The 10,031-nt window shown below is 49.1% G+C and overlaps 2 protein-coding genes across 2 annotated transcripts; one reads left to right on the top strand and one right to left on the bottom strand.

Annotated features, from left to right (window-relative positions):
- Positions 1-3,023: 3,023 nt before the first annotated feature.
- Positions 3,024-5,289, bottom strand: LOC105563662 (NADH dehydrogenase [ubiquinone] flavoprotein 1, mitochondrial). Its single transcript, XM_012015432.1, has 6 exons — positions 5,188-5,289; positions 4,944-5,011; positions 4,052-4,720; positions 3,743-3,975; positions 3,486-3,689; positions 3,024-3,430 (listed from the first exon to the last, which is right to left on the bottom strand). The coding sequence occupies exons 1-6, from the start codon at positions 5,234-5,236 to the stop codon at positions 3,241-3,243; spliced, it is 1,413 nt and encodes a 470-aa protein (XP_011870822.1). The 5' UTR covers positions 5,237-5,289; the 3' UTR covers positions 3,024-3,240.
- Positions 5,290-5,700: 411 nt separating this feature from the next.
- LOC105563661 (prolactin regulatory element-binding protein) lies at positions 5,701-9,061 on the top strand. The gene is made up of 4 exons (XM_012015431.1): positions 5,701-6,152; positions 6,643-7,025; positions 7,101-7,795; positions 7,872-9,061. Exons 1-4 carry the CDS (start codon positions 6,015-6,017, stop codon positions 7,955-7,957), a joined length of 1,302 nt encoding a protein of 433 aa, XP_011870821.1. The 5' UTR covers positions 5,701-6,014; the 3' UTR covers positions 7,958-9,061.
- The last annotated feature ends 970 nt before the right edge of the window (positions 9,062-10,031 follow it).

Here is a 10,031-nt window from a genome sequence, read left to right as displayed (position 1 = left end):
AACTTGGACCAAGTTCCGGCGTCGTGGACCCCAGGCCCTTACGTTCGCCGACGAGACCGCGAGCGGACTCAGATTCCTATTCACACGCGCGCGCGCGCTCTCTCGCGCGGTTTCGAGAATAGACTCCTTGGAATCGGGTGGCGGCGGGGAAGAAGGGGACGCGGAAGCGTATCCTCCCCGTGCGGGCGCAGGTAGGGGACTGACGTGCGGATGAGCCGCGATAGAGGCGCGTCTATTTTTATGGCAGATATTTAAGTGGAGGACCAATGCGCGGTGGCGCGGGTCCAGCGGCAGGGTGTTCTCCAACAATAAGCGTGATCTTGCCGGAAGACAGCCAATGATCATGCCAAAGAGCGTGCGACCAGCGAGCTTTCAATCATATCGTGCACAATGTACCTTTTCTCGAGGCCGGCGGGCTACCTCGGGAAGAGAGAGAGAAAGAGCGGGGCCCGTCCGCGCGCGGTCGGGCCGCAGGGACGAGGGAGGACAAGGTGTTTCGCAACAAGTACAATCCGAGAGCGGGCGGAGAAAACGCAATGCTACAATTTTATTTTATTACGAGTCAGTCGTCGCGCTCTCTCGTCTCCGTGCGTCCTCGAGAGGCCGCGAAGCGTGTGTCTCTCCATCAGCTTCCGAGTCGCGAGGCTGCTCCCGGTCTGCAGGATCGATTCCGCGGATTCCGCTGTTTCGCGGGCTTTTTATCTCGGGGGGACGATCTCGTGTTCCGCGCCTGTCCCGCGTCGATGCCGAAGAACCCACGTACAACGCACAACGAGGCCTGTTTTGCGCCGCGATAACGCCACACGCGGTGCAACGTGCGTACAAGAGCGGCGGACAGGAACGCGCCGAGCGACAAAACACGCTCCACGTGTGGGCCTGTATTCTATCGCCGGGAGACCCGGTCGGGCCGTCGTGTGCAGTGATGGGAAGTGATCCAGGAGCGATTGGGCGAAGCGCTGCGGACGCGGCCGATGCATCAGATTACTATGCCTTCCGATGAGATTAGCGACTTTTTGACTCGGTAACGTCATAATCCGACACACCTCTCCTCTCCAACGGGGCCAATTCACGCGCGGCCGCGTCTGGATGCTTGCCGAGGGATCATCTCCGGCGACAAGTGCTACGACCTACGATTATTACGCTGTGCCGTGTCAACGAGATTTAAATTAAATTGAGTTCGTACCGTCGCGCGACGTATACGCTGTTGATTTACGCTTGGTACACGGCGTCGAGAAAATTGTGTGTTTGCTAAGTATATTTCTAGAATAGCTTCCCGTTTTAGTTTAGAAACGAGAGCGCGAGAGCCTTAGGAACGACTGCTTTTAGGGCTGGCGTAGCCAATTAACTCGATAGATTCTTTTTAAAAAAAATAACCGGACACTCGATGGGATCAAGATGCGACTGTTGAGATGAAGCAGTTGTCCTTTTTTTTCAAGTACTTGAGATTTAACGCCGGTTATAATACATATACAGTGGGTTAGTGCCTAAAAATGTTGCGGGAAAATGTGTGTCGTGCCTGGATATTTTGTCAATCCGGAGCGAGTACTTGGGACAAACCAATCTTGCCATCACTGCCCGCGAGTCGTGAATAAAGGAGAAGCGAAAATAGAGGGGGAGTCCGTAATATCCGATGCGCGACGAAATGAAATGGATTTGGTATAGATTATATATATATGTACACATAGAGAGGGAGAGAATAAGAGAGACGGAGATAACGTAACACAACGGACCTATCATAAAAGACAGTGTGTGCGCTTACTAACACAACCGGGATAGCTCGGCGGAGGAGGCGAGCTATCCCGAGAGAATGTAACGGCTAGCTTAAATCTATTATTTAAGTAACTAACGATAATTCGAGAAACCGCGAAAAAGACAGTTCCGACTTTAGTGGCGCTAAGAGAGAACGAGAGAGAATGCGAGTGCGAGAGAACGAGAGACAGGGAGAGCAGACGCAAGCGACGTCTGCGGGACGGGCGAACGTGCTTTTGTATATATGTATTGTATACGCACATTGTACCGTATCTAAAGTCACATTATTATCCGTACTGTAGCCGGCGGAACCGTTTAGCGCTAGTGAATTCTCTTGTATGATGAACGAATAAATGCAAAGTATCGTTCGATAAAACCTGCCGGCGAATACCCCTCGTCTCCGGACGTGCCCAGCTTTCGCGTTTCGCCCCGAGCTCGTAAGTACCGTGGATCGTATGCATGATTCATGGGTGGGAAAGAGCGCGGCCCGGCTCTCGGCTTCATCCCGAGCGGCCCGGTGCTCTGTAAAAATATTTTCCATTCAATAGCCCTATCATTTATTTCGCGTAATACATCGTCGATGCCGTTACTGCTACCATAACTCATAGGCGAGTGTACTTTGAGAGCCCCGCAATGCGAGGCGTGTAACATAATTTCCGCGAGAACCGCATAACGGGTAGCACGGCGTTTGCATAAGAAAACGCGGGAGGTAAATGTTAGTCCTATATGGCTCTGAGTAAACTCTGCGAATATTCCTGGAGAAATCGAATCCCCTTACACTTTTGCGCACACGGAGCGCCTCTCTCTCTCTCTCTCTCCTCTCTCTCTCTCTCTCTCTCCGCTGCCGTCGAAATGACATTTCTCTCGAAATTCCACATTCTTACGCCGCTGTTTCATCCAGAGTGTCATCCTCAAAGAGGTAAGATGGATCGCTCGCGATCCGCGTAGGATAGATTAGAAACTTATAAATTTCTCTCAGTACAATATAACTGGAACGCTACTGAACCAATCTTAAAGCATAGTAACCATTTTTCTCCGGCGCTAAAGCGCCCTAAAGCGATATACGATTATTCCCCCTGTTTGCCGACGGCGAACGACCGCCGTTACACGAAAACTTTTGCTCCGAAGCACTTTGCCTCGCCAGTTTTATTTCCCTTCGTAAGCATAAACGTTAAACGTTTACGAGACGTTTCGATCTAATCCAACGCGCGATCCTGCCAAGTAGCACCTACTTACAATTTACGTATGTACACGTGTATAAATGTAGCCCAAGCTTTCCTCTATTTCCTTTATTGGTCGAACCTCCGGGATATGGATGTCAGCCCGGGTTCGCAGAATATCGTTACAGGTGAATCGTGACTATTGCGTTTAAGCTCGTTTATATACACTGAAAATAAATATAAAATCTTGCAGGGATCGCTCTAAGTGTCGTACCCCCCGTTATATATCTTGTCTATAATCTCCGATTCTGTCTCTATCTCGCGCGAGTTCTCAGCTCTTGGACGCCGCGCGTTTCTGCTCCTTCATGCGCGCCTCGATCTCCGGCCTGAAGTGCCTGATGAGACCTTGCACGGGCCACGCGGCACCGTCCGCCAGAGCGCATATCGTGTGCAATTCTATTTGTTTCGTCAGCTCCCACAGCATGTCTATCTCGTGTATCTCAGCGTTACCATCCACGAACCTGCGGAACAGAATTGTTGCAAAAACGTGGACGTTACCGCAAGCGCGATGCCCACCTTTTCAGTATTTTGTACATCCAACTGATCCCCTCGCGGCAAGGCGTGCACTGGCCGCAAGACTCGTGCTTGTAGAAGCTTATCAACCGGGTGATCGCTTTGATTATGTCCGTCTGTTTGTTCATCACGATTACCGCGGCCGTGCCGAACGAGCTCTGCACCCTGATGAGATCGTCAAAGTCCAGCAAGACGGTGTCGCACGCACTGAAATTTTCGACCGTGGGCTACCTGAACGTAAATCGGACCGCTTTACTTACCTCTTAGGAATGACGGGAGTCGAAGAGCCACCGGGAATGACACCTAACAAGTTATCCCATCCTCCGATCACACCTCCCGCGTGCCTCTCGATCAGCTCCCTCAGAGGGATGGACATCTCCTCCTCGACGGTACACGGATTGTTCACGTGCCCAGAAATGTTGTAGAGCTTGGTTCCTTGGTTACGCGGGCGTCCGAACGAGGCGAACCACGCTCCGCCTCGGCGACAGATCGTCTGGATAACATTATTGATAAATTAAATGAAGTAAAGTAAAACGGAAGAGGCAAAATGTGTATCCGGCAATGCGTACAGGCGCCACTGCTACGGTCTCGACGTTGGTGACGGTCGTGGGGCATCCGAACACGCCGACGTCGGCCGGGAACGGCGGCTTTAGCCTCGGCTTGCCCTGCTTCCCCTCGATGGACTCGATGAGAGCGGTCTCCTCGCCGCAGATGTACGCGCCCGCGCCTCGTTGCACGTAGATGTCGAAGTCGTAGCCGGAGTTGCAGGCGTTCTTGCCGATCAGACCGGCCTGGTAGGCCTCGGCTATGGCGACCTGCATGTTGGACGCCTCGTTATAAAATTCACCGCGTATGTAGATGTAAGCGGCGCAGGCGCCCATGGCGCGGCCGGCGATCAGGCAGCCCTCCACGAGCTTGTGCGGATCGTGGCGCAGAATCTCGCGATCCTTGCAGGTCCCCGGCTCGCCCTCGTCGCCGTTGATCACCAGATACTTGGGCCGGCCGTCGGACGGCTTGTTCATGAAGGACCACTTCATCCCGGAGGGAAAGCCGGCGCCGCCGCGGCCCCTCAGGCCGGAGATCTTGATCTCGTTAATGATCCAATCGGCGCCCTTGTCTATTATCTCCTTGGTCTTGTACCAGTCGCCGCGGCTCATGGCGCCCTTCAGCCGCCAGTCGTGTCTGCCGTACAGGTTCGTGAAGATGCGATCCTGATCGGCCAGAGGCGCCCCTTGTTTCTACGGAAGGAAGAAAGCTGGTGACAACGCAGACACCACTTGGGACTAGTCCCGCACAATCTACACTTGTTATCATCTACGTTTCTAATCGAGGGAAGATAGACTCTGAACTAGTGCAGCTAGGAGCTACGAAGATGAGAGCGCGTCGAGACTTTTGAGATTGGAGAAACGGAGCCATTTGAGGGAGCGATTAAAACGAATGGCTCTCGGGAAACAGCCTCACCTTTCCTTCCGGAGCGGCATCGGCGAGCGTTCTCTGCTGCTGGACACTCAAGTTCGTTCCGAGGAGACCTTTAAATATAGCGCAAGTTTATCAAATTACATAACCTCGTACACCAGACGTTGCGAAGCGGCGTGCCCGGAGGCGCGCGGGCGACGCCCGCGCGTCGTTCCGTCGCGGACGGGGCGCGTCCGCGGCTCGCGACGACTCGCGCGGCCGCGATAACGAGCGGATGCTCGAGACTCACCCAACTGTCTCCTCGGGATTTGAAAACAACGCACTATGGCACCTGCCATTTTGCGGGGCTCCACGGATCAGCCGATCAGCGCCTAATCGCGCGACCCAGGTGGCCCGTCGGCGGCGCGGCTAACCGCGTAACATCCCGGCCCTCTCGATCGGCAAAGCGACGGTATCGGCCGTCGGTCTTGGAAGATACGCGCTCATTCGCATCTTTCGCCTTGGCTTTTTCCCGTTTTATTTTATTCCACCCGTTCGGAGTAGCAATTCGCCTTCAGTCCAACCCAAGGGGGACATAATTCGATAATTAAAAAGATAGATAAAATTATAACTGCAAAGTATTATTATTAAATACATCAGTTCTGTTAATGTTTCTGTAAAATCGGATATACAAAATTTAGTCCAGACTCGCACCTAGGGGCAAAGTGTGTGGCGGTCTAGACTTTACCCGCCGGGCTCTCCGCTCTGCAAACCCGGTGGCGCGATCTCGCGACGGAGCGCCCAACCGTGAGGCGCGTCGCCGCGAGCTGAATACGTGTACCTCGCGTTATTATGTCCGCGCGAAGTCCACGGGCCCGTCGTCTCGCGCCCAGGTGGTGACACGTGAGCGGCGTGTCCCCTGGTGTCCCCGTTTTCGCACAGGCCGTCCCGGAGCGACGATGGGACGCTGATGTCGCGCGCGCGATCCATCCGGTGGACAGTGCTGATCCCGGACTGGCAGAGGGCCAGAGGGTCTACCCCGTTCGGGCTCGTCGTTCCTCGCTGCGGCGAGGCCCGTGTCCGTGGTGATACCAGCTGATACGCGCAAGTTTGCTAGACGGCGAGATCTGCCGCGTCATGCCCTCCCGAAGAAATAAAGGCGGCCTCCTGGCCAGGGTGAATTTTCCCCTGTACACCCTGCAGATGCTCACCAGCAGGCACATCCTGGTGGGAGGCGGTGGCGGCTCCTCCAACACTGGCGTTGCCAATGGATTTGTAAGTTTCCGGGTGTCAAGGTGCGTTCCGTTTCACGCAGGACGCGCATAATTGCAGTGACCATACGTCCTTTATTGTAAAGAACTGCCCTTTATTTCAAGTCACTTTCCATTACCTTTATTTATTTCTTCAAAACTTAATTTTGTCCTTTATTTTTACAAGATGCAAATTGTTTTTCATTTAGCGTTTCAGTGTCTAATGTCGTTCCCCCCCCCCCCCAATGGCCACGTTCAGTGGAGAAAATGCATCATCTATCCTTATTTGACATTTGGCGAATAACAATGATTAATAACAAGGATTAATGTTGCATTATGCGCGTCATTCGCGAAACGAAACGCACCCTCTGTTGTCTTTTCGAGATATTTGTAGCAGACCCTTTGGAATATTTGCTCTCGACACATTTGGCCATCTGAGATTTATCTCTCGTTCCTTCTCGTAAGATTCCCTTCTCTTTTCTTGAAGAATCTATTGTAAGTTCGGTCTGTTGCAGGAAATTTTTGAACTGTCACACAACGGAGCGCATTTTGTCGCTGAAGAAGTGACCAGGCACGAGACGGGTCCCAGCGTGGTCATGAACTGCGCCTCGCATAACAATGGCAAGAAGACGTGGATAGTCGCCGGCCAAGAGAGTCACTGTCAACTGTACAACGTGAATCCCAAGGTGGTGACTCTGGAGAACGGGGATTTGATCAAGGGACCGACAACGGCGACCAGCAGAGATGGCCTTAGGCACAGGAGGAACAGCGAGAAGGTCGAGGAAGTACAGTTGCCGAAGGAGAGGATAGAGGAGGTCAAAGATGACAATTCTAATGTCAAGAACAAAAAGCTTCAATTAGTTCTCAAGCCAACCGACAGCGTGCAGACGGCTTTTGGGTAAGACAGTTTCGTCGCGTTTATCACGTCGAGGTGCATCACGCTGATTTCTGACGAGAGCTCGTTTGCTTGCAGGAACGGTGAGCCTTTGCAGAGAGTCGTCAGGGTGAGCTTGCAAGGGACGATCATGGCCACGGGCGGCACGGACGGTAGAGTTAGATTGTGGAAATTCCCACAGTTGCACAAAGTGCACGATCTCGACGCGCACGGGAGGGAGATAGACGATTTGGATTTTAGTCCGGATGGTGGTCTGCTGGTGAGCATCGCCAAGGATGGAAAGGCCTTCTTGTGGAACGTGAACGACGGCGCGCGGAACAAGGAGCTCACTTGGACACCACCGGACGGTGCCAGGTACATGTACAAAAGATGCCGATTTCGAAAATTGGCGGAGGACAAGACGAGGATCGATCTGTTCGTGCTTTCCAACGCCATCGCGGGGAAGAATCCTAGCTTCCTCCAGCTATGGGACGCCCATACCGAGGCCATCGTCAAATCCGCCTCCTACAAGGAAACGCTCTCGGCGTTGGCCGTCTCCGACGATGGTAAATTCGTGGCTGTTGGCACGATGTTTTCGGGCAGCGTCGATATATTCGTGGCATTCAGCTTGAGAAAGGCGCTTCATGTACCTGGGGCGCACAGCATGTTTGTCACCGGTCTGGAATTCCTGCCGACGAAACTGGACGGCCCGGCGATCACCAGTAACACGGAGACCGCGGTCGTCAGTATCTCCGTGGACAACAGGATCTGTATACACAGTATACCATTCAGACGTAAGTATCTTGTCGAAGTGAACGAATAAACAATTGCCTTTGAAGTCTACTGAAACTAATAAGTTTCTTTTTTTAGATACACTGCCATTCTGGTTTGTCATCATTCTGATAGTCATATGCATATGCTGCGTGTTTATTCTCTGCAGCTATCTCGGTATATGACCCACGAAATGCACGACCGAGCCGATGAAGCAAGACATTGTCCTCTCCTAATTGTTAGGCCGATAATTTATACTAAATCTAAATAAGAATCTAAATAAATAAATAATTAGTGAGAGACTAAAAGTAAATTGAAACGTAAACGGTGCATGCTCAAGAATCTTACATACACAGACGAGTCGTAGGATTATCCGCGTAAAAACAAATGTTGACGGCATCTCTCGTCACACACGATATAATTAGCGTGCGAAACAAAGTACAGCGTAAACTGTGAATATGCACAGGATTAGGATAAGAGTATTCTCGGTTCGTTTTAGCGATTAAAATCGTTACGATCTTAATAGTTGAATTCATCGGATAAAATATACAGATTTTCAGGAAGCGTTTGCGCGATTTAGATATAGACGTGACGTCAGTCGGGGTGCTACTGTGATAAATAAACTACGTTGGACTGCTTCTAACAGGTCGGAGCCGCACCAATAGCACATTGATGTACATATAGATATTATGTTTTATCAATATTTAGGGCGGATGGAAGAATTCGGCTATCGCGCGCTATACGTTGCGATTGTCTCTCTTCCGCACGAGTACGCTTAAATGGTTTCGTTTGTGGCAGGTAATTTTTCGAGATGTGTGTTTCTCGTATTTACAGCGAACGACCAGACTGTTCGTCTCTTTCGTACTACAGACAAAAATCCGCAACTCATCGCATTTATGTGCTGTATTACGTACACTGATACCTACTAGTATATTTTTCCCTAATTGTATGCCTCTGTGTACTTTCTTTATAAAACATGTAACACACGAATGATGAGGATGCATAACGATCGACGCTAATTTGCAATGATCATTGTTACGTTTTGCGAACTGAGCTTAGGTGCTGTTATTTATTTAGACACTTTCTGAAGTCTCTTAATTTATTTTTACAGCGCGTATATTTGTAACTAAGTGTTACGTCCGGTTAATAGCGAAAATGTCTTTGAATAAAAGTATACATGTACATGGAACTTTCTCGGCTCGCAGAAGATTGTGCAATGAATTTGTAAGTGTCTCGACCACCTCATTAATAATAAACAATTACATATGTTTCATCATGAATCTGAGGCAGAAACTTTGGACTTTATTTTTCATTGCTGTAATATCAAACCTAAAAACTTACCTTTTTCTAAAAAAGGGTAAAAAAACTTTGCGCGAGACACTACCGTGTCTCGTGATTTTATTGATACGTACGAAAAATACCGAAAGATAACCAAGTAAGCAAAGAGACAAATGTTAAATTTAATTAACAATAATAGTCATTATCCAATTATTGATTATCCAATCATTGATAGTAATAAACGCTGTTAATTATACAAAAACTTTAAAACAAACGTATTGAATATAAAGTTTAATATTTTATGGCGATAATTAACTTCGGTTGGTGCATGGTCTTGCTTCGTGTTTTCCTTTTGCATGAGTAGTGTTCCGGAAAGTTGCCATGGTACCATTTGGTACCATTCGTGCATTGACACTCGAGGAGGCAAGTAGCGGCTTTCATATTGCTCTTCGTAACGCGATCATACTTTATTATACTATACGATTACAAACATTTTGTGACGACGATTATCACAGTAAGTTACACAGTAAGTATCACAGTACGATTTATTTATTCCATCTAAAAAGCAAAATTATGAGAAACGGGATTAATGTTTTATCGTAATCTTTATGTGCAGCGTTTTGGTTAACTACATTTTGATTGCTCAGAATTTGACATATCTAAAAATATTTGCGATCTCATTTTGTAATTTATATTGTTAATTTATAAGAAAACAGAATTTAATTTCGTTCATGCGGTTATACTAACTAGAGTATTTTTTTACAGATAAGTCCCGAGAGTGAAAGGAGTTTGCGGAAGTGATCGATGCGGAATACTTTTGCATATCAAAGCAAGCAGTTTGAAGACTTCAAGACGCAGATGTAAAATAATAATTAAAAAGACACGTTATTTAAATTTTTCATTCCCTTATATGAAAATATTGCTCCTACAGTTGCTATAGCTACAATTATATACGTGTTTCTGGTGTTTGTGATTAAACGA

Source organism: Vollenhovia emeryi, unplaced genomic scaffold (assembly GCF_000949405.1).
Source record: "Vollenhovia emeryi isolate VEMERY1.0 unplaced genomic scaffold, V.emery_V1.0 DF939172.1, whole genome shotgun sequence".
Lineage (NCBI taxonomy): Eukaryota > Metazoa > Arthropoda > Insecta > Hymenoptera > Formicidae > Vollenhovia > Vollenhovia emeryi.
This window is presented reverse-complemented; position numbering and strand designations above follow the sequence as displayed.